At 36.4% G+C, this 24,435-nt stretch overlaps 3 protein-coding genes across 3 annotated transcripts; 2 read left to right on the top strand and 1 right to left on the bottom strand.

Moving 5' to 3' along the window:
- Window positions 1-1,721: 1,721 nt before the first annotated feature.
- LOC132052892 (protein NRT1/ PTR FAMILY 8.1-like) lies at window positions 1,722-5,844 on the top strand. The gene is made up of 5 exons (XM_059444601.1): window positions 1,722-1,888; window positions 2,104-2,234; window positions 2,364-2,581; window positions 3,266-3,819; window positions 4,761-5,844. Exons 2-5 carry the CDS (start codon window positions 2,117-2,119, stop codon window positions 5,593-5,595), a joined length of 1,725 nt encoding a protein of 574 aa, XP_059300584.1. The 5' UTR covers window positions 1,722-1,888; window positions 2,104-2,116; the 3' UTR covers window positions 5,596-5,844.
- Window positions 5,845-18,800: 12,956 nt separating this feature from the next.
- Window positions 18,801-19,544, top strand: LOC132054045 (AT-rich interactive domain-containing protein 2-like). The gene has a single exon (XM_059446120.1). The coding sequence runs from the start codon at window positions 18,801-18,803 to the stop codon at window positions 19,542-19,544; it is 744 nt and encodes a 247-aa protein (XP_059302103.1).
- Window positions 19,545-21,952: 2,408 nt separating this feature from the next.
- LOC132052891 (protein OCTOPUS-like) lies at window positions 21,953-23,961 on the bottom strand. The gene has a single exon (XM_059444600.1). The coding sequence runs from the start codon at window positions 23,856-23,858 to the stop codon at window positions 22,098-22,100; it is 1,761 nt and encodes a 586-aa protein (XP_059300583.1). The 5' UTR covers window positions 23,859-23,961; the 3' UTR covers window positions 21,953-22,097.
- Between the last annotated feature and the right edge of the window lie 474 nt (window positions 23,962-24,435).

The following is a 24,435-nucleotide window of genomic DNA, read 5'->3' as shown; positions in this document are numbered from 1 at the left end:
TAAACCGGTGTATACATTATCACTGAAGTTAAACTGTTTGATTTAGTATATATAAACATTAATAAGAGCAAATATATTTCCAAACAAAGACCATACGGCACACAGCAATAAGAATCTTCAAAGCATTTAATTTGAATATATAGGGTTAAGACAATTGTAAGTTAACTTAAACCGCATAATGTCCAAAGGATACAGCCTACATGTGAACATTTTGTTCACAACTAATCAAATTTGAACACAAGGGATATATAAGTGGAGTACTATATAATCAATGAGACTGACTTTAACATAATAAACCAAAGGTCGTAATCAACGAGAGCTTTGATTCTTCTCTTTCCCATGCGCTTTGTCAAACTTGTTGTTAATGGAAAATTGGAATTGATATGGGCAGTTTGGCCCAGTTGGCACCTTTCGCTTTTGTCACTTTCTGGTGCACTTTGTTTTCCTCTTTTCCACTTTCACTCCATGCTTTCGTTTCACACGCACCAATTTTAAATCCAACTGCCCTGCTTTGCTTTATAAGATGTGGATTCATAATTTAATTTTGATGAATCCAATTTCAATATTTTTTGCATTAAATTTATTATTTGAAAATTATAAATTTAATATTTATTTAATTTTAATAAAAAAAAATTTATGTACATATCTTATGTTTTATGTGGAAAATATGGAATTCAGTTGGAATCATTATTCCATCGGCACTGGCTTTGTTGACCTTACGTCAAAACGGCACGTCGAAGAATACTAAATTGTCTTCGGGTGTCACACAACTTGATTTTTAACTCCTTCTCCCGTCACTGTTTATAGGCTATTGCCTATGGAGAAATTCTTCAAGTGTCTCAATATTAAACAAGCAAGCAAATAAACACATCATCATATTATAAAATATATTTCAAATATGATATTACCACTTTCCCTCACAATTGCTTATTATTAAAGTTGAAATAATACATTATTACTACTACTGTAGTGACAAAGTAGTGAGGACCAATTAGTTGACTTCATTTACGGAGGAAGTCATTGATTCCATTCTCTATAACCTCTATTTTATACTATTAACCAAATGAGTAATAAGACTTTTAAATTTAGATCACATGTACCTGATCATGAGCTAGCAGTTACTAATTGCAGTTATTAAATGACAACAACAATAACAATATGCCCAGTGTAGTCAGGGACGGATTTAGAGGGCAGAGAGGCTATTCACCCGAACATCCTCGGCAAAAAACCCTATTGTATAGATAGGGTAGATTTTCTTTATTTATGAACAACAATATACCCAGTGAAATCCCACAATGTGGGATCTGAGGAGGGTAAAGTGTACGCAGACCTTACCCCTATCGGTTGAAATACATGTGATCTCTATTAACTTTTGAATATCCTGAAACAAATGGAAAAGGTTAGCTTAAGGGTCCAGAATGTTCAAATTGTCTCTAGCATCCTAGGTTCAATTCCTAGGGATAATGTTATTTTTTATATTTAGCTTTTGCTATTTTTTCCGAATATTCTGAGTGAAAATTCTGGATCCGTCACTGAGTGTAGTCCCACCAGTTACTAATGGCCTAGTTTTAATATTTGATACTCCTATAATATAGTACTATTATAATTTATTTATTTATTTTGGTAAAAGTACTAGTATTATAATTTTGCTTGCACATGATGCATCTCCATACTAAAGAAGTCACATGTCAGCCTATTTAATGCTAGGACAGGAGTCCGATTTGTTGGGTTGCTTGATTTATAAATTAATTGCGCCTTCCACCTCACTCTTGGAGCTTATCTTTTCATTTTCTTCTTTATCTATTTAAAACACACCGTTTTCTTGATTTCCATGATGTATTAGTGCAGCAGTTTTTCTGGGAACCTAACAAACACTTCCAGAATTCAGGTATGTACTATACCATCTTGTTCTTCCCTTTTTTCATCTGCTATATTTTCTTTGTTTTGTCAGCTGTCAATTCCCTTCCAGTTATTTGAAGTTCATTTTTTTAGGTTGTCATTCTCAGTGAAATACCAATATCTTGAAATTTTGAGCTTTACCAGAGCTTTTCATCTTTGATTGAAATTTTGTACCTGTTAAAAATTCTAATTTGCAGCATATAGAGATTAGAGAGCGATGGGAGAAGTTTTTGTAGAAGATGATTTGTATACTAAAGATGGTACAGTTGATTACCGCAATAATCCTGCTAAGAGGAATGAAACTGGAACTTGGAAAGCCTGCCCTTTTATCTTAGGTAACTCATCTTCATAATTCTTGATTTTTCTTTTGTTTTTCCTTTTTCCTCTTTTTAGATCATTTACTGATTGTTTTTGTATAATTTCTGAAGTGAGGTAGTGCTTGTTCATGATATTTTTATTGGCAGGAAATGAATGTTGTGAAAGATTGGCATATTATGGGATGAGCACAAATCTTGTTCTGTATTTCAAGAAAAGGCTTAACCAACATAGTGCTGCTGCTTCAAAGAATGTCTCAAATTGGTCTGGAACATGCTATATCACACCCCTAATTGGGGCATTTCTTGCAGATGCATATCTAGGAAGATACTGGACAATTGCCTGCTTCTCAATCATCTATGTTATTGTAAGTTTTATGATCGGTTGAAGTACATTTGCTCTCTACTCTAACTCTGTCGCTTGAGAAACTAAGAGTGTGTTTGGGATGAAGGAAAATGTTTTCGTGGAAAATAAGTGGTTTTCTTATTTATTTTATGGTATTTGGCAAGTAAACAAAAAAAATATTGTTCCCAAAACATTCTTATGTAATCTAGGAAAACACGATGGGGTGGGAAGACGGGATTAGGGGGTTGGGGGTGGTGGGGTGATAAATAGGGTGAGGGTTTGAGACAATGAGTTCGGAATGCCACTTATGGAACTTGTTTTCCCTATTCACACTAGGTAAGTCGTTTTCCTAATAAGGAACTTGTTTTCCTCAAAAAAAGGTTTTCCAAAACCTATCGACCAACCAAACATGGGAGAATTGGACCTCCATACCAAACACACCCTAAAAAAAAAAAAAAAAAAAAAAATTGGTCCAATGTGAAACATATTATGCTCACACACATAATGCTGAACATGTAAAGGATGAGTCATCAGGAGGATAATGAATAATTTTTGGCCTATACCGAAGTTCTATCATTAACTTGCTGAGTTATAATTGATCCGCGCAAACTTAGATGAACGAATAAATATATGTGTATATATTCAAAGTGTCAACTTAAATTCCTTTTGTTGGGAAGTCAGAAGAATAAAAGTATGTTTCTTGCAGGGAATGACACTGTTGACATTGTCAGCTTCTGTCCCAGGCCTAAAGCCAAGTTGTTCTGGGGAAGATGTATGTCATCCAAAGGAATTACAAACTGCAATTACCTTTGTTGCACTTTACCTCATAGCATTGGGTACTGGTGGGATTAAGCCGTGTGTTTCATCTTACGGGGCAGATCAGTTTGATGATGCTGATGAGGTTGAGAAGAAACACAAGTCATCTTTCTTTAATTGGTTCTATTTTTCGATTAATATCGGTGCTCTTGTTGCTTCTTCTGTGCTGGTTTGGATACAAGATAATGTGGGCTGGGGATGGGGCTTTGGAATTCCAGCAGTGACCATGGCCATTGCTGTAGTAAGCTTCTTTTCTGGTACCCGATTATATCGGAACCAGAAACCTGGAGGGAGCCCTCTGACACGTATATGTCAAGTGCTAGTTGCATCCTTCAGAAAATTTAAAGTTAGTGTGCCTGAAGACAAGTCTCTCTTGTATGAGACTACAGATGCAGAGTCCGCAATCATGGGGAGTCGCAAGCTTGATCATACGAAAGACCTTGGGTGAGCATCTGTTGATAATGCTTTCTTCTTTTTTAGGGTTGTCTTGTGTTTTTACAGTCCTATGGCATGATTCTTAAATGATTGATAACAGATTATCCATTTTTAATCAAATGCTTTCCATGATTATTTGCGATGTAATGTATTTGCGCAAAGAACTAGCTGCTGTTAATATCCTTGAAGAATTTATATGCTTTTACCTCTTGACTAATCTGTCTGTCTAGGTATATAGGATTATCTAGTCCGTCCCAATTTATGTGAAGGTGTTTGACTGGGCACAAAGTTTAAGAGAAAAAGGAAGAGTTTTGAGTCTTGTGGTCTAAAATAAGTAATAGAAACTTTTGTGACTATAAATCATTTCATTAAGGGTGAAATGAGAAGTTTGAAGTTAAATTGTTATTGAATATGGAAAGATGTCATTCTTTTTGGGACTCAGGGAGTAGAAAAAGTACTACTTAATATTATCATCTTTATTGAAATGAAAGATTCAATGTTCTAGTGATTCAATGTGTACGCCGTGCAATGAACTTGTTGGACCATTGTCTTTGCTGTCCACATTGCCTGATGATGAATTTTATCAACTGCCTTTTCATTTTTGACAGTTTTCCTGTTTCCCATATGGTAAATGATGAAATTAATGATTTACACTAATGATTTACACACTGACAAAGAGCCTGTTTGGATGGGCTTATGCCTATAAGCTGTTTGCAGCTTATAAGCTAAAAAAAATAAGTTGGGTAGTCTAACTTATTTTTTTTTTGGCTTATAAGCTGTTTTCAGCTTATAAACTGCTTTAGATAAGCTAAGTCAAATAGGCCCAATTATTTTTTGAGCTTATTTTAAGCACAAAATGACTTTAAGCTGGCCAGCCAAACACTCAAAAAAGCTGAAAACAGCTTATAAGCAACTTATAAGCCAATCCAAACGGGCTCAAAATGTTGCAGTTTCTTTGACAAGGCAGCAGTGCAGACAGAATCTGACCATACGAAAGGCAATATAGACTCGTGGAGACTCTGCACTGTGACACAAGTTGAGGAGCTCAAATCCATTATACGATTGCTACCTGTATGGGCCACGGGGATCATGTTTAGTGCTGTATATAGTCAAATGAGTACCTTGTTTGTGTTGCAAGGAGCGTCCATGGACACTCATGTGGGAAATTCCAGCTTCAAAATTCCACCGGCATCACTTAGCATTTTCGACACTCTCAGTGTCATATTTTGGGTTCCCATTTATGACCAATTTATTGTCCCAGTTGCTAGGAAGATTACCGGTCACAAGAATGGGTTGACACAATTACAGAGAATGGGTACAGGCCTCTTCATATCTATCTTTGCTATGCTATCAGCCGGGATTCTGGAGCTCTATCGGCTGAAATATGTGAAAAGACATAACTACTATGAACTGGACGAGGTACCCATGTCGATATTTTGGCAGGTCCCACAATATTTCCTTATAGGTTGTGCAGAAGTTTTTACATTCATCGGTCAGTTGGAGTTTTTTTACGATCAAGCACCCGATGCCATGAGAAGTTTGTGTTCGGCTTTATCACTGACCACCGTTGCACTTGGGAATTACTTGAGTTCTATTCTTGTGACTATTGTCATGAAAATTACAACCAAAAATGGGAAACCTGGATGGATACCAGATAACCTGAACTACGGACACATCGATTACTTCTACTATCTTTTGGCTGTACTAAGTGTACTGAATTTGGGAGTTTATCTCATAATAGCGAAGTGGTATACTTACAAAAGGCCAGTGGGTACTCTGCGTTGAAGGTTGAAGTAAATATAGCATAACTACAAAAGTAAGGTTTTCATTGTTTGAGTTAAGAGGGTTCAAGAACTTGTAAATATAGTTTTGTAATTCTGTATGGAATCTCACCTATTGTACACAAGCATACTTTCTGTCAACTGGTCACCATTAATACATATGATGTGAAAGATATAAATGTCTATATGGTCTGTTCTGCTTGTAACACCTCTCACTTAAGACTGATAAATGATCATATTGAGTTTTTCTTTCTGATTCTTGCTGAAATGTATTCAGACGTTTTCCATCACTCACCAGTTCAATGGACTATTACAAGGGTTCAGTCCTTGCTGTCTTAACATGTCTCTGCAATAAGAGGATTTTGCTTCTAGTAGAACTAGAGGCACCCAAAATGTACCATACTAAGGGTGTGTTTGGAATGAAGGAAAATGCTTCTAGTGGAAGATGTTTTTTCTTTTTTTTTTTTGGTAAAAAATAAGTGATTTTCTTACTTATTTTCTGGTATTTTGGTAAGTATGCAAAAAAATATTGTCCCAAGAGTGTATATATAATTTAGGCAAATACTATTGGGGTGGGAATGAGCTGTTAGGGGTGGGGTAGGGTGGGGAAAATGGGGGTGGGAAGGAAATAATCAGTGTAGAACGTCACTTGTGGAACTTATTTTCCTTGCTTCCACAAGGAAAATCATTTTCCTCATTTTTAAAGAACTTGTTATCCTAAAGAAAATGTTTTTCAAAAAAATTATCAACCAAACATAGCAAAGTGAAACTGGAAAATGTTTCCTTCATACCAAATTTTCCAAAAATATTATTTTGAAATATAAGTGGATTTTCTAGTGTTTGAGTAAGCAGAACAATATTCTTGGAAGAACATTTCTATGTAATTTAGCAAAGCACTATAGAGTGAGATGGGGTAAGAGCAGGGGTTCGTGGGGTGGCGGGATTGGAGTTAGGGGCGTTGGGTAGGCGGGGAGGAGACAATAAGTTTGGATTTCCCCTATTTCTTGGAAAGTCATTTTCTCATTTTTAAGAAACCTCTTTTTTATAGAAAATATTTCCAAAATATTTTAACATACTAAACGTAGAAAAATTGAAAACATTTTTGAGTAATGTTTTCCTCCATACCTAACACACCCCATGTCTCTATTTTTTAACTATCTATAAATGCTTATTGTTTATTCATTGCGTTAATTAGATCATTGCTCTAATTTTATTCTCTTTATATCTCATGAAGATAAGCGGACAAAAAAAGTTACTCTACTCGATTTGCTTACATAATAGGACTAACATACCTAGATATATAAAAACTTCTTCTCGCGTTTATGATATGGGTGTCAAAAAATTATGAAAAACCGACCGAACCTAACCATATCGAACTGATTTATAGTGTTTTTCAATAAAACCGTGGTCTTTTATTTAAGTTTAAAACCGTCCCGAACAATTAGGGTGGTCTTTTTAATTTATTAAAAAATCAAAAAAATCCCGAACCGAACCGAATAGCTTTACATGTATGAAATATATTTTATATATTACAAATATGCTAAATTGAATATATAAAATATATTTTACAAGTTATGTTTCAAATATAAAAAAGAATTTTGGCCACTGGACATATATGTATCAAATTCTGTGGCCTATAAGCTGACGTTTGTTTTGGCTCAATTGACATCATTGTTGTCTTTGGTCAATCAATGAGGGATTCACATCGTGATGATGTTATCGTTGTTGTCTTGCTACTTGATATAACACATTTCAGTTTCATTTCTTTGTGTAGTTTTTAATAGCTTTTGCATTAAATATTTCAGAAGAAATAAATAGAAGCTTTATGGTGTGCTACAAATAGGTTTGTGGAGGTCTACGTCGTTAAATTTTAATAATGTTGTATTCTTAGATGACACTTTAAAATTAAAATAACCGAAAATTAATCGAATCGTACCGATATCAAAGAAAAACCAAGATAATAGGACGGTTTTGAAAAGTCTAATTTTGGTTATACAAAATAAAATAACCAAAAAATTGGGATGGTATAATTTTTTAAAAATAACAGACCGAACCGTCCCATTGACACCCCTAACTTTATGATTTACCTAATCTCATACAGTTACCTTCGTTTATTTCTAGTAATAAAAATAAATCCGTATTCCTTAGTTCATGAACACAAGAATACATATAACCTTACATAATTTTGTATACATAAACTAAGAACATTCATGTATTTAAGATGAACTTGGCTTAATTTATCAAGACCTCCTTTAAACTAAGATTCATCACTCTAAGTGAATATGTAGAAGATATCAGTCTCTAATGGCTTGGCGAAGATAACCACGAGTCAGTCTTGTAACTTGACTTCTTTCTTGAATTTTCCTTTACCTCATCCATGTTTACAGCTTTGGTACAAGTCATGCCTTTCATTTTCCATCAAAAAAAGTTTTTTCTTTAAAAAACTAGTTCAATTGATTCTTAGTTTCAACTGCTTCGGTCTTTTGTCATAAACTTGCGAAGGACTAATAAGGGAAAAGGGCTAAAACTATTTTCCATTATAAATTTGAGTCAAAAATACCCTTCACGTCATTAAAGTTTTCATATGTATCCCTGTCTTAACGGAATCCTCAACATAACCCGATTTTATTTTTAAACCCGCTCCATTTAAACCCGCCCCAACTAAATAAGAAACCCATATGGGTTTCCCGCTCCTGTGCCTAGTGACTCTAGATGTAGGACTCAGGAACAAGTTGGTCGCAAATGAATTTTTTATTTAGTTGGATCGGGTTTAAATGGAGCGGGTTTAAAAATAAAATCGGGTTATGTTAAAAATTTCCGTTAAGACAGAGGTATATATGAAAATTTTAATGACATGAGGGGTATTTTTGACCCAACTTTATAATGGTGGATATTTTTTTTAAGGGAAAAAGGTCAAATATACCCCTCTACTTTACTTTATTGGTTAAATATACCCTTCGTTAGTCAAAGTACCTATATATACCCCTCTGTTAGCTAAAGTTGTTAAATATACCCCTACATGGATGGAAATACCCAAATGAGATGAAATTAACCATTTAACTTAAAAAACTCATGCCCCATAATTTTAACCCGACCCGACCCACAAATTTGTGCTGATTTTGATTGTTCGAGCTCAAACGCCTTTAATCTACGAGCAGCACTCGATTTTATTATGCTTCCACCACGGCGGCATTGGACGGAGGATACCGGGGTGGTCTTCGAGGCAGTGAAAAATTCCGGCTGGCGATACGGAGAAGTAGAAAAAGAAGTGAAATTTTGTTTTTCGTGAATGATTTTTCGGAGTTTTGAAATTGGAATTGGAAATGTCTTTGAGAAGAGAAGATGATGAAGAAAATGGAAGGTTCTGGAAGGGTGATGATGTGCATGAAGTTTGTGAGGGTTTTTTTGGTGAAATTTTCCGATCTCTGTGAAGATTTATCTGAAGATTTATGTTAGCATTCTCCGCTCATTACAATAACGAGATGAAAAAATCAATGGAAGAAGTGGTGCTAATTGTTTTAAGCAGAAGAGTACTGAATGTATTGATTTTGACGGTATTATTATCGGACTCTTCTGTGGCCATTAGTGAGGTGTTAGAGATTGAATGGTTGGATTTTAATTTTTCAGCGGGTCAGGTCGGGTTAAAATTATGGGGCATGGATTTTTTAAGTTAAATGGTTAATTTCATCTAATTTGGATATTTCCATCCATGTAGGGGTATATTTAACAACTTTAGCTAACAGAGGGGTATATATAGGTACTTTGACTAACGGAGGGTATATTTAACCAGTAAAGTAAAGTAAAGGGGTATATTTGACCCTTTTCCCTATTTTTAAACCTTTTCCAAAGTTGAGGGACATTTTTGACCCTTTTCCCAACTAATAAGCTTCTATATGGTCATGGTGTTCAAGTCTTTGAACTCTTCAATTACTAAGACAACATAATTAATTAAATCTTAAAATAGGAATTGTAGAAGCTTTGTAATGACCCCTTCTGTTACCCCCTCGTCTTCGTAGTGATAGAACTTATGATTTTCTAGTTGGGTATGCCTTGGGAATTGAGACCCGAGCCTGAGTTTTGGAGACAGAAAGTGTCCTACCTCGTGTGCAATGGTACCAGCAGGAATTCCTGGTGAACTACGGGGTTAGAAGTTGAATGAATCGAATCGACGCGATCTGAACCAAATTGGAAAAGTCTGCAGACACCAGTCAAGATCGACGGGTCGTCGAACCTGTCGACGGACCGTCGTTATGGGGCGTCGACAGGGTTCTGCAGGCGCAGGTCGACGAGCTTGTCGACGGACCGTCGACACGTCGACAGTTCGTCGACCCTCTCGTCGAACCAGACCACTGAAGCATTTAATTCTCCAAGTATAAATACGTGGTCCACGACTTTATGTCTTATTTCTCTCATTCTCAGATCAGAAAACCCTAATATTTTGCTCTCCCAACATTTATGGCATAGTAGTGAAGATTTAACAAGACCCGTGTCACGACCCAGCCCCGTAGGCCGTGACTAGTGCCCGAGCTGGGCACCCATACGCATTCAATAACCGAAATCAGCATACAAACAATCTATACCGACATAGAGATCATACGTGGTTCCAAACTGTCACATACAAACATATAAGCGCACAAAAGCCGTAAAGTTGTCATAATATATATATAACGTAGCAAAGCATACATACGCGCGGTAACCGAAAGGCCGGTATGGCGGATGGGCCGCCCAAACACAACTTACTCAACGCATCCGAACCGAACCGTACATAACCCACATCTATGTCTACGGACCTCTAGTACGGATCAACCGAGTCATATGACGGGACGGGGCCCCGCCGTACCCACGAATGCACAAATACATACACAACGGGAGAATATATACCAAAAAAGGTAGGCTCGGAATAAAAGGAGCTCTCCAACGACGGGATAGGTGTCCTGGGCGGCGGATCCATCAATCAGACGTACGCGATCGCGGCATGAAACGCGACCCCAAGAAAAGGGGTCGGTACGGAATATGTGCGAGTATGCAAAGCAGAAATATACAATAATCAAATCTGAGTCATAATCGAAACGGAAGTACAGAAAGTAAGTATATATCCAAAAATACCAAAATGTTTATTTATCATGTTATTATCTTTTTTTTTTTCTCAAAAATAACAAAGTATGTATAGGACTCAGTGTCACACCACATACCGCGGTCAAAATCCAGCGGCATTATCATATCACATAACATACCGCGGCCAAATACCCAGCGACAATATCCTGAGAACATACGCGGCCAAATACCCGCCGCAATAGCCCGATATCACATAGCATACGCATGCCAAATACCAGCTATATCCAAGTAACATACCGCGGCCAAATACCCAGCGGCTATATCACATAACGGCATACCAATCATTATTACAAACCCAATAGAGTAACCAAAGCGAACTATCATTTCCAAACCAAGAAAATAGTCAAATTAACTTTCCTCCGAATATCACTCGGGAACCTATCAGACTAATCTTCAGAATCCATAGTCACGTATCGGAATCATAGGTACACGAATCACTATTTCAGACTCAACAAACAAATATATAATCATACTCAGGGGTCGAAAAGGTAATCATATTAAGTTCTTTTTCAAAAAGTCGTTAGTACTACACAAAGAAAAGTCGCGGAACCCACGGACGAGCGTCACCCCAATCCGAGCCCGCCTACGAAAATCATAGTCGTCCTATGTTATCAAATCATTGTTACAATTTCAAAAGATAAAAACATCAAGGATCGTACTTGAAATCGGAATAATAGTCATATCATATCCTTTAAAAAATCGTCGGAAGTACATAAGGAGAGTCGCGGGACCCACGAACGGGTGTCGACCCGAGTCGGGCCCACCTATGGAAAACATAATCATCATACATCAAGGAATCATTTTTAAGCATATCGAGGCAATCCGAGCCTTTCTGTGAAAGATACGAGCGTTCGTAGTTACGGAACTTTTTAAAGGCCAAACTTTTTATGCAAAAGTTAAAAAATCAAATATTTCAAAAACATAGAAGCCAATATTTCATCATGTCAACATACGAATTCCAAGAAACGAATAAGAGTCATAAAATGCTCGGATTGCGAGAATCGAATTTCCTCGAAGCTCGTGTCATAGCCTTCTTCAAGCTAAGGCATGCCGAATTGAAAAGAAGAAAGGATTAGGCTTTACATACCTCAAACGCTCTCCAAGCTATTCCAAACACCGAAGAAAATTATTAATGTCAATCTATGCCTCGGGCTCTCCAAGGTCTACAAGTACGTCATAATATGCCAAACATTAGCCATAGGCATTTTAATTCCAAACTAACACTAAATTCTACAGAAATTTGGGCAGCATTTCCCCTGTAAATAGGCCAACCCCGAGAATTTAACTCGGCCAAATCAACAACAACAACAACAACCAACCTAGCAACATTAATAACCAATCCGAAAGGCAATACAACATTAATAACTCTCTTTTCCATCATTCAACAACATTCATAAATTCAATTCAACAGCTTACCTTCAAGCCAACATTATCGCTCATACATTCCAATACCAACCCAAGCCCATACCAACAACATGCAAGAACATTTTAAACAATTCATACAATATTTCCAACAATCCAATAAAGGCTCCGATTTGCAAAAAGGTCCCAAATCCAAGAGCCTCACTATAATCCATTCTCACTTCCAAATCATGATTTGCACCAACAATTTACACTCTAACAATGCTATTCTCTTAAATATGAAAATTACATCAAAAAGTACATTAACTTCCAATTGACCCACAACACTTACAACATTAATTCGAGTCATTAAACTCTTATCGTCAACATGGAATTCATAACGACAACACTAAAACAATAAGCAATATTAATTCATTCTTTGCCACGCATGGGGACTACATTGGCCACCATACCAACATACACATATGGATAATTCTCATTCATTTCTTCACACTACAACAATCACAACATGCTAACTAGACTTCAATTCATGACTTCAATTCAACACAACACACACGCACCTCACACGGCTATGCACTATATTCACAACCTCCACTCCAACATGCCATATTTCATGAATTTCCTTCAATTTAACATACTACAACATGCATACAACATTTATAACACATAAAACATAACTAAATCTCACCTTTCTTCTTCAACTCCACAATTTGTCTAGGGTTTGCGATCTACAAAACGAATGGTTTGATGATCCAAACAACGCTTCCACGTTACTTAGGGACCTCAAATTAGTGGATTTGCATCAACAAAATATTTTTAGGATGGCTAGAATTGAAGTTGGTTTTTTTTTTTTCTTCTCTTCTTGGCCGAGAGCACCCTCAATGGTGTTCTTTAACTTCTATTTTTTCTAAGTGTTGCAAATGAGTAAAAGATGACTTAGAAGTCATCTTTTAAGCTCCCATGTGAATTGCACAGATTATTTATGGCCCACACACATGTGTTGGACCAATTAAAATTGTCCCTGAAAGTGTGTGGACCAAAGCCACATGGCCAACATGGCCAATTTTCATGAATTACTAACTTCCAAATATTCCACTTTTGGTCCCAAAATTTTCTAAATATTCCATGCCAACAAATTCGCGAACAATCTTGTATCTCGAAAACGAAATCGAAGGTCAAGAGTCTCGACTTTGTATCCCGGAATGGTTTTGTCCCCAATTTATCACAATTAATCCAGATTGTCCCAAAGTACAAAAATGCGGGATATAACAACCCGGACCCCGTAAACCCGAGCTTGTGAAGAAGAAGGTTGTTTCTAGGGTTTCTCCAAGAATGCGAAGCTTAGGGAGCTGAAGTGAAAGTGATTCTTGGGATTCTTGACCCCTCAAGATATGTAAATGTTTCCCACCCTTGTATTTGAGTTTGCTATCAAGAGCTTTAGTAATTTTAGGTAAAGAAAGGGTATTTGTGGAAGTGATAGATTGATGAAGGGTAAGGTAGTGGCATGAGACTATTTTAAAGAAATTATTAGGGATGGATTTTCGTGTATTTGGATATATATAAGTACTTATCATTGTAAGCTTATAAAGGAGATGGTCATCTATGATTCGTTAAACTTTATGCGTGCTTGGGGATGATTAGTAAGCAAAGCAAGTAGCCTAATTAAGGCTTATGTTATCTTAATTGTAGATTTACAAGTTCAAGAAGTAGAAGTTGGGCGATTTGATATACGTCAAAGTATGCTAAGGTTATTCCTTCTCTGGCATGATCCCATGATATGAACCGTTAAACGAGTAAGAGAGTTTTCATATTACTCTATTCTTATAAGTACCAAGAGAAATACGGTTTGATGTCCCCGTACCCGGCTTATGGTATTTTTTCCATATACGTATCTTATGATTTCCGTCCTAGTAGTATGAGTTCAGTAAGGCCCATGAGAGGCAAACTATCATTTTATTGTTTGAGAATCCTGTCGTTCAGTTTTACTTGTACTACGCATTTACTTCCAATTCTCAGGGGTATGAGTGAAAGGCGCACTTGACAGGGGGTGAAGGTGTGACCTATGATATTATGTTCTATGTGAGAAAGGCACACTTGACAGGGGGTGAAGGTGTGGCCTATGAGTGGTCCATGAGTGGCCTATGATGTTGGAGTACATAAATGAGAAAGGCACACTTGACAGGGGGTGAAGGTGTGGCCCGTGATGTGACAATGAGGTGTGTACCTACTTATATATATATATATATATTTATACATGTCCATACCCCGACATACGGATTCGGTCGGATGCGGAGACGAGATACTAGTTAATACGTATTTATGCGATAGTCGTTTCGACCTTATGAGATCAAATCTTGTTTATGATTTCTATACATATACACGTGTTGTCTTTATGCCTTACATATTCAGTACATTATCCGTACTGACTCCCCGCTGCTCGGGGGGCTGCGTTCATACCGCAGGTACAGGTAGACAGGGAAGTGGTCTAGCTTAGTAGGACCCTTATCGACGACGATCATGCGCTCCCATTCGATCCGGGAGTTGCGATCTATTTTGGTAGGCCATTCTTTTGAGATGTATATAGATGGGTACGACGGGGACTGTCCGTCCTTTTCACAACTTCCATTGGTAGGGTCCGTACGACAGTTGTATGTAGTAGTCGGACGATGTAGTCTTGTCGGCTTATATTCTTTTGTGTACAAGATATATAGTAGCCTAGGTTGCAACGTTTCTTCCGCATGTTATGTGTGTATATATATATATATATATATATATATATATATATATATATATATATGTATTTGTGTAGAGTTCGGATGTTCCCTCTTTATGAGATGAGTTTGTGCCATTTATGAGCTATTGATGTTCAGTATGCTTCATATTAGTATTTAGGGGTGTTTGGTCGCTAGAGGTCAGACTCCCGTCACGGCTCATCGGTTTGGGTCGTGACACCTTCATTTTTTTAGCCTTCTCAATATATCCTCCTCTTCAATATGATTACTTTATTCAGGTTTCTATAACAAACAAGAAGCCTTGTCAAACATCTCATCATCAATTCCTTGATGGAGCATGGTCTCTTAACCATCATTCACATGGTAAAAATATAATTCGCTACCTCTTTATTCAAGATTCTTCATAATGCATCTACTCAGTAAGAAACTATTTTATCAGGGTTTAACCTATGTTTAACTCCTTACCATAAAACTAATCTTTTCTAAACTTTTTGGTTTTCGAAATCTTTGTAGTTTCGTCTGCAAAATTTATATATCTTGTCAATCTGGTGCTTCTCTAGCCCAATATTCTCATAGTTAAAGGGCAAAAAAGGCTGCCCAGTGCACAAAGCATCACGCATTAGCAGGTTTTGAGGAAGGGTCGTACCGCAAGGGGTGTCATGTTGACAGGCTACCTAATGCAAACATTAGTCGGTGATTACCGGCTCAAACCCGTAACCTATAGGTCACACAAAGACAACTTTATCGGTGCTCCAATTCAACATTGTCATAGTTATAGTAGTTAATCTCATTCACATTCGTTTCAATCAAAAGATTCTTCATTTTCATTCATTTCAATCAAAAGATTCTTCATTTTCAATCTTAAACATTTAAGTTTTCTATGGGCAACTTGACACAATTAGCTCTGATACCAAATGTTAGAAATTTTGAAGCGGAGGAACACTCTCAATCAATCATTTTTTCATGAATACAGGGGGAGGAAGTACATATTTGTTTAACACTTAACTAACTTGCATAATATGACCATAACGCCTAGGTATTTATAGAATTTTACAACCCTACACATGTCATTAAATAACCATTGGGCTTCTCTCCTAAAAGCATATACCAATCAAATGTTAATGTTTGCTCTCTTATCGCTGAAATTATCTTAAGGGTGATTAAAATGATCATACATGAATCCTCACTTTCACTTGTCCATTTAAGCACAGTCACATGTCATCAAACATATTTAAAACTGAGCAAGATCAGGTTTCTTTCCAATGTTTTGGCTCACGAATTAGTCCAATCCAACAACATGAGGCAGATGGACCGACTAAAGAGCCCCAATTTTAAATGGGTAAAGAAATGCTAGCCCAACCACACCGAACAAGTGAGTTGAGTTGGGCTGATTTCACAATCCAAATCCATTTTGACGGCTCTATTTTGAGATATTATTGGTCAAGGCCTGTTTCGTGAAAATCTAAGCTACACCATGATTCGATCCAAAAATATCTTTTACGTTGAATATTTTGTATTTCCATAGATACCCTTTCCCAACCCTATTATATATTGATGTTCCTACACATCCATGTCTCCATGTGACCCCCAAAAACCACAAAAGGGGAACTAAAGGCTTCACTTGGATTGGTGCAAAAGCATCCTTCGCTTTTCTATTCCTTCTCTTTTCTATTCCTTCTTTCTTGTATATAAACGTCTTTTAAATTTTACTTTCTTCACATTTTCATTACTCTTTTTCTTTTTTCCAAGAGGCTGTAGATTGGCGAGCAACTTGGTCCCATTTTGACAATTGTTGAGAAAACAACAGGCAAGTGTACTTTCCTTCTTTAGATATTCAATTCTTTTGCGCTAATTATGGTACTTACATTGATGATATTGTTCAATAACTTTAAACAAATATACGTATACTTCGACTGTAGCATAAAATTGGATTTTTTTTTAAATGTCAATTAAATTTTTACCGAAAGTAGAATATCTTATTGACATTATGTTTTGGTTTTGGAATATTGAATATCTTATTGACATTATGTTTTGGTTTTGGAATATCCTTTGTGTGGAATAAAACAAGAAAATATCTTCCTGTATCAAGAAAATTTGGAAGAATTTTTTTTTTGTTCAGTTTTTTTTTTCGCCTGAAATTGATTTGCGTAGATTTCAAAGAAAACTTCAGTAGAGTGAATTCAAACTACAAGCTAAGAAATTAGGGTTTAAAATCTTCATTTCTTGGAGAAAAGTAGTTAAACCTTGTAGAAAATAAAAACCCTTGTTTCGTACTTACAAGAAGATCGAGTAATATGTATCTTGATACAGTTTCTTGATTTTTGGTGCTTCGAATTCGAAATTTTATATTACCGCTCTATTGTGACGCCTGGACCTGAGATCAGTAGCTTTTGCTTTACAGAAATTGGAAAACTCATGAACCAAGAAAAATTTAAAATAATCTTGTTTAAATAAAATAAAACCTACATTTGAAAAAGCTCCAGAGGTATTTTTCAGTTTTTGGATAGAGTCAAAAGGCCGTTTGGTTGGGAAAAAAAAAAAAAAGAATTTCGAGAAAACTTTAAACTTTTTTCAAAAACTAGTCAGGAAAATTTGAAAATCATTTCACCATTTTTTGAAACAAACACCACCTTAATACTAGTCATGTGTGGATAATTTTTTTTATTTATTTATTATTATTTTTTTTTGAAATGGGGTTTTTAGATTGGACTAGGTATTGGCTTGCTAGGGTTCCTATAACACTTCAGTTTTTGGAACAATTTGTTGGTCTATTTCACTTGAGCCTTTGTTTGAGTTTATTTTGATAGCTTCATTGCCTAAGATTGAGATGGTGTTCTCATGAATGAAGGAGACAAATGAGAAAATATATTATTAGACATTCCCCCATTTAGTTACTCATTTTGATATTGTTTTGTTTGTCTTTCAAATCCTTCAATTATTAGTGTGTTTGGTATATTGGAAGTCACATTTTTCTGAATTGCGATCCCCAAATTATAATAGTGAAAACTAGAATTTGTTGCAAATTGGAGTAATCCCACATTCCTGCTTGAGAAAGTAGGTTTAAAGATTAATAAAGTAGGAAAAGGCCAAGAATCAAATGAAACCAAACTTTAAATACCTAAAGAAAATTTGAGGTCAAGCTAATTTCGAATTTGTTGTTGTTTGGTGTTCTATCAATGTCAAGTAGATTGGGAGGTTGAAGCTACAAAGTTAGACAAATTACCTTCAACCCTTTATAAAACACCAATGTAGCCCGTAGATATTGTAAGAAATAGAATGATGTTATGCTTAAAGGTGTAAAATCAAGAGAAACAACGTAAGAAAAAAAATATTCCTTATGTTGTGGAATGCAGTAAAACTGTATATCACCTTTAATAGTTGTGTCCCTTTGTGGCCACCAGCTAACGTTAAATAGATAATCAACAACGTTTGTACAGTCTTCACATTGTCATCAACATGTTAGGATTTAGAATTACAAGAGGTAAGCTTATTAATATAGAGTCTTGATCTTCACTCCTCTCACTCACTTTAAATTTGTAACATAATGATGGGGTCTTAGATCTGTTTCCTGATGAGAATTGTGCTAATAAAACTATTGCTCTTTGTTAAATAATCTTCAGTATTACGCAACTCTGCTTTCCATTTGCGTCCAGTACTTCCTTTAGAACTTCTATACTGACCATTTCCTCTCTTTAATTCAACTCTTACGCAATTTGATTTCCATTTGAGTCCAACTACCTCAGAACTTTATCACTTGCCCATTCCTCTGTTTAATTTCTCTATTTTTGGCATGTACAGAAGGGCTGCTTAAGTTGCTGCTAAAGGAGCTTGCACTGTTGTCAAACAGGAAAGTTGGATAACCCTATAAAACAGCAATCTCTTTTAAAGCAAAGTTTCAGTTCAAATACTACTCTCCGCAGCTTGAGGAACAGTTATATATTCACTAGAAAACGAATTCTTCAAACTCCATCACTCTTGTTCTTCCATGTACTCATGAAGTATGCAGAACGCAGAAGAACTAACGAATCCGACCGTTGAGGAGAAATCAGATCGGTTGGATCTGATCTATGATGTTCGCGACAAATTGGTAATCCCAGTAGGACCCAGGTTTCAGGCTGATGTTCCAGATTGGGCTGGCTCTCAGAATGAGGGTAAATGCAAGTATAAAGAGGACAAATCGGATACTTCTAAATGGCTTGGTACACCGGTATGGCCAACAGACAACAACCTAGAAAACAAGGAAGTTAACGAGGAGTTGATTGGGAAAGGGAGAACCGAATCTTGTCCTTGTGAGTCCCCTGGATCTGTTGAATGTGTTAAAACTCATGTTAAAGAAGAAAGGATGAAGATTAAGTCTGAACTGCGGACAGCCTTTAATGCCTGGAATTTTGATGAGATGGGAGAAGAAGTTTCCAACTTGTGGAATGCTGAGGAACAAGAAAAGTTCAGCTCCCTCGTTAAGATGAATCAGATATCTAAAAGTAAAAGCTTCTTGAAACCAGCATTAGCATCTTTTCCTTGCAAGAGTAGGAAAAACATCATCGACTATTACTTCAATGTTCACGTTCCTCAGCGTATCAGCTCACAGACTAGGTCAGATTGTAAAGTAATTGACACTGATGATGAGGAGGGGGAAGAGGAGGTCTCTACTGCCAAAGGTTCTCGGAAAAGAAATCGAACAAAAACAGGTGTCTCCCCTAGTTCTAAATCTATAAAGAAAAAGTACCTAACTGGTCGACGATGAGACAAGAAGTATCAGTACAAATTCTTTTTTAGTGGACATAGAAATTGAATATACAGAGAGACATGTATTCTTCCTCCCATTCCTGGGAGAATTCTGGGATGTGGTTCACAGTTTACATAGGTTGTAAAGCCAAGAAAAGGTCACATTTTTTGGATATTGATGCAAAGTATTGAGGGCTGACAGGATGGCACAACAAAACTATACATTGATTACTACAATTTGTAAGATTTTGACAGGATATTGCTTCTTATCTGTTTCCTTCATAAAGGAATAATATGACTAACACAGGATTATTACATCCAGCTTCATGCATTCTGTTACCTCCCTTCGATATGTTTGATTATTTTATGATTGCTTTATTGATTATTTTATGATTGCTTTATTTTCTGATTATTTTATGATTGCTTTATTTTCTCTCGAGGATGATTTCTGAAGACAGGTGAATTCCTATATTACTAGTACTGGTATTTGTTTATATCAAAAGCAAGTGTGAGTTGGCTAGTTACACACTTTGCGGCTTCCATTTGAAATTGTGTCCTTAATTTGAATTTACAAGTTAGTTAAGAATAAAGTTGGAAAAAAAAAAGGAATAGTGATACGATTACTTTTTGCTTTTACGTCAACATTCAATTTGGGTTGAAGGCAGTAAATTAAAGTTAAATTCCACAATAGATTCTTTTTCCTTGAAATGCATTCTCAAAAAACTCTGCTATTTATTTCTTTTAGCTCCAATTTCATCACATTGGGCATGTGACTCCTCTTGTTGATAGGGAGATTTGCACAAATAAGATCATATAAGGTCGCTATTTAACCTATGTCCCTATTTAAGAAATTTGTGCAAAATTAGCCTTGACACTACACTCAGAAACAATGAAATTACGCTTTAACAAGTTATGTCAGCAAGGCATGACTTTAACTACAATATTCATTCTAATATTTTAAAATTGTTGCCAAGGCTTGTCAAATTTGTAAAGCTTTGGAAAACGGAGACAAAAGTTAAATATCCCTCCTCAAAAGGAACACTGGTGCAAATTGTTGCAACGACAAGGCATGCTCTTTGCGGCATTTTGTTTTGGCTATATGCTCAATATGCTCTTTTTGAGTTGTCAAATTTTCGAGTCACCATTTTCTAATCTTTAACGTTTTGAATAAAAGAGTTTTGCATGCTAAAATAGTACAAGTTGAAAATATATTACCATCTACGGGACCCAGAAAAACCTTGAGAATTATTTTGACAAAATTCATTGGTTGAGTAAAAATTTCAACAATTGGCCTCGAAACAACTTTTCTGGATCATTATATTCCACTTTTCTCAAGAAGCAAAACTCTGAAATGCAGCACTACACTAGTCCAAAGTCCAGACTTTCTTGATGCTAAATGCATGTAAAAGTAATTTATTTATTTTTTTAATAAGGAAATGCATTTGAAAGTAATTTGCCTCTCAGAAATAAGTGTAAATAGGTGACCACCTGTTGAACATTCATCCTTTAGCAACATTAACAGCACAAAGACATACTGACCTCTACCCAACAAATTAGAGACCTAATTAAACTTCTTAAAATCAAACAGATATGGAGAAGGCGAGAGACTGACAAATCAGGCAGATGCTCTATTAACGTTGTTGTACATCTCAAGGCATGTTCATCAAGGGTTGCCAATGCACATCGAAACACTAGTAGAGTGTTATTGTTTATTGTGAACGGAGAAAGAACTCTGGCCTTCAATGCAGCGGCTGGCAGAGTAAAGGGGGATAGAAAGACCAGAATGAAGATCATTCGACGAAAAGGACTCATTTGAGTACAAACACATGACAAGCAGCGTTCCAACCCACAAGAGCTGAGTTTATCATTATGCCAAGAAGATATCAGGGAGCTAGTCATCCCAAAAAATTTAAAAACAAAGGAAAAGAAAGAGAGCGGACCAGGTGAGAGGTGTTGTTTGGCATGCAGGTGAAACAAGAAGAATCTTGATCATTCCAGTTTATGATCTTGTACCCTTAAGAAAGACAAACTTTTCAAACAGCTCCCGACTATATCTTCAGATTTATTCAAATAATCTCTTCTAAGATATATGGAGGGTGGCTAGGATTCCTAACTAGTGCAATTCAAGAAAATAAGAACTGTATTTATCCTCATAAAACACTAAACATGGTCAATCACAAGTAGCTATCACATAGAAACGAAGAAGCAGTAGATGCCACAAGTACTACCCGGTCCCTGCTAAAGATTGGGACTTCTACATCAGCGACATCCCAGGCAGTTGATACATAGATAATCCTAGGGCCTTACTTGACCAAATCCTTGAGCCTTACCCGACCCAAAGTACATTATCCACTAAGATGATGTTCTTCTAATCCCATTTTCAAACAAAGTTGGAACCATTCAGGGAAGATAAATAACAAGGGGAAATAGAAGTACAAATTTGAGCTAACCATTATAAAGAAAGCATTTTGACATTGCCAAATATAACAAGGTATGCCAATAGAGACAAATACAAATTGTTCTTTACAAAATCAGATACGTGATGAACTACATTTAGTATCTTCCTTTCAGTTCAGTGCAAAGCATTGCCAGTGGCGTGCAGGGGCTTTGGTAGCTTATTCTCACTGAATTTGCGACTCCTAGAAGTCCTCAATGGCATCAAATAAAATGGCAACGTACCATTATCAATGTCATTCGAAGAGTATTTGACACTCTTGTTCCTCTCCAGCATAAAAGCATCCCTGCCAAAGTTAGCAGAGGCAGCAGCACGTTCAGCGACTTTCTTCTTACTGTAATTTAATTCAGTCATGTCACACGAATTCCTAGGCTGATCGAAAGTGTTGCTGCAGGAATTCCTAGCAGGAATATAAGAGCTGCTGCACGATTTTCTAGCCCCAATAATGCTGCTGCTGCGTGTAAGCCTCCATTGAGCAGCCTCTTTTACATTATCATAACCCTTTTCCCCTTGCTTCTCATTAGTATCAGTGATTGAAATAACACTTTCTCCTTGTCCTTTTCGGGTTTCTCCCTTATTGTTATTGAGTTTCTGCTTGTTACCAAAGAGATTGAACATTTCTCGCCACCTAGCTGACTTCTTGGTGGAACCCTTCTTGGGGTCACAACTTTCAGCAACATTTCCATTCTTGGAAAATGATTCATACTTATTCAAAGGCTCATCTTTGATAGAATTTTTCAAGTGCCAATCTTTCAATTCCCTCTCTGTAATAACCAACTTAACATGAGCAGGAGATGAATTTGACATATCCAAATCCAATGTCCTCTTGCCAAAACTCCGAACAGAACTAGACCTATCAAAACTACTTCCCCTTTGTGACGAAGAAGAATCCGAATTGGACTGCCCTGATCCACCAGAACTTATACTCTCATCTTCTACTATAGCCTGCATTTGCCCATCAAGCGATGCTCGATGCTTATCAAACCCAACATTTCCATTCCCTAAAAGCACATTTTCAACACCCGATAACATTGGTGTTAGCCTTGGAATAGTCCTAGCTACCATATATCCATCCCAAGAAGCTCTACTAGGCTCATCAATCGAAATCCTCGGACCTTCATCAACTGAAAATCGAGGTTCTATATCACAAGATCTCCTACCAATTACACATTCCCCAATCTCAGACCGATTATCCTTCGATTTATAACCTATCAACTTGCTATTAACCTTCTTTTCCTTCTGTTTTTGTCTCCATTTCTGCAATTTCTTACTAAAGACTGAAGTTGCTTCCCTGAAATTCACAGCAATATCTTTAAAATCCCTCAATTTGTTATTTTTCGTGTGAAGTTCAAGATCAATGAACTCTTTCATTGTCTTAAAGTCTCCATCTTGAGTATTACCTTCTTCTATATCTACTATTCTCACCAATGCATTAGAACAAACCCTAACTTCTTCTTCATTTTTACGTTCCACTATTGACCGACATACATTATCAGACAAATTCATCAATCCCAGGTTCTTCGATTCAACATTGGAACCAGTATGGGGTCCACCAACCACGTCATCAACTCCGAAAAGATTTTCAAGAGTATTATTTCTTGAAGACCTATCGTCACAAGATCTCCGACGTGGCTCAGATGAACCTTCCCCTTGACACGTGGCAGTAGTAACAGACCTGCAACGACGTAGATCCGGAGAAAACAAAGCGGGTTCGGGTCCGAAAGAAGGGATACCGGTTGGGTCAAGACCGGAGAGGCGTTCACGAAGGCATGCGGGGCAGATACCGGTGACCGGTTCTGATGGGTGACGGTAACAAGAGGAAAGACGGCGGGTTTGGGTTTGGGTTCGGGTACGGGTATGGGAAGTGGTGCGAGTCATTTCATTGGAATGTGAGTGGGACAGTATACGATGGGAACATTTATGAATGAATAATAAGAGGAGTTGGAGTTTTCCGACAAGATGGACAGAGAAATTTCAGAGCATAAAGAGACTTAATAAGCAAAAGAACCCTTCATAAACCCCACCTTTATTGTACCCCCTCTTTTAAAACATTTTATTTTCTTTTCTTTACTTTGGTTTGTTTGTTTATATTGCGAGACCTAATTAAATTTAGATTTGTCTTAAAAAAAAAAAATCATATTAGCATTCGTATTTCAAAACTGAAGGTGAAGTGTTTTTTAATAAAGGTAATTCAATATTTGGGGCTCGAATTCAAATTATTTACTCCCTCTGTTTCCTATAAGTTGGTGCTTTTAGCTTGATCATAAGAAATGTTTTTACTACTTTACCCTTACTTAAATAGTGGTATTATATATTTAATATAATTTCTTGATTACGTAAAAATTTATTTATCTAAATAAAGATATAATTAGAAGAAAATAAATAATACCTTTTAAATTATGTTATCAATTACTATGAATTAAAATAAAAAGATAAAAATATCACTTAATATGAA

The sequence above is a fragment of the Lycium ferocissimum genome, chromosome 4 (assembly GCF_029784015.1).
Source record: "Lycium ferocissimum isolate CSIRO_LF1 chromosome 4, AGI_CSIRO_Lferr_CH_V1, whole genome shotgun sequence".
Lineage (NCBI taxonomy): Eukaryota > Viridiplantae > Streptophyta > Magnoliopsida > Solanales > Solanaceae > Lycium > Lycium ferocissimum.
Note: the sequence above shows the minus strand (reverse complement) of the source record. Positions and strands in the feature narration are given on the sequence as shown.

Excerpts from the sequence above, each read along its gene's own strand:
- LOC132052892 (XM_059444601.1), top strand. The coding sequence starts at position 2,117 with ATGGGAGAAGTTTTTGTAGAAGATGATTTGTATACTAAAGATGGTACA. Across the intron at positions 2,235-2,363 it reads AGCCTGCCCTTTTATCTTAG|GAAATGAATGTTGTGAAAGA; the intron begins GTAACTCATCTT and ends TTTTATTGGCAG. Across the intron at positions 3,820-4,760 it reads GATCATACGAAAGACCTTGG|TTTCTTTGACAAGGCAGCAG; the intron begins GTGAGCATCTGT and ends AAAATGTTGCAG.
- LOC132052891 (XM_059444600.1), bottom strand. The coding sequence starts at position 23,858 with ATGACTCGCACCACTTCCCATACCCGTACCCGAACCCAAACCCAAACC.
- LOC132054045 (XM_059446120.1), top strand. The coding sequence starts at position 18,801 with ATGCAGAACGCAGAAGAACTAACGAATCCGACCGTTGAGGAGAAATCA.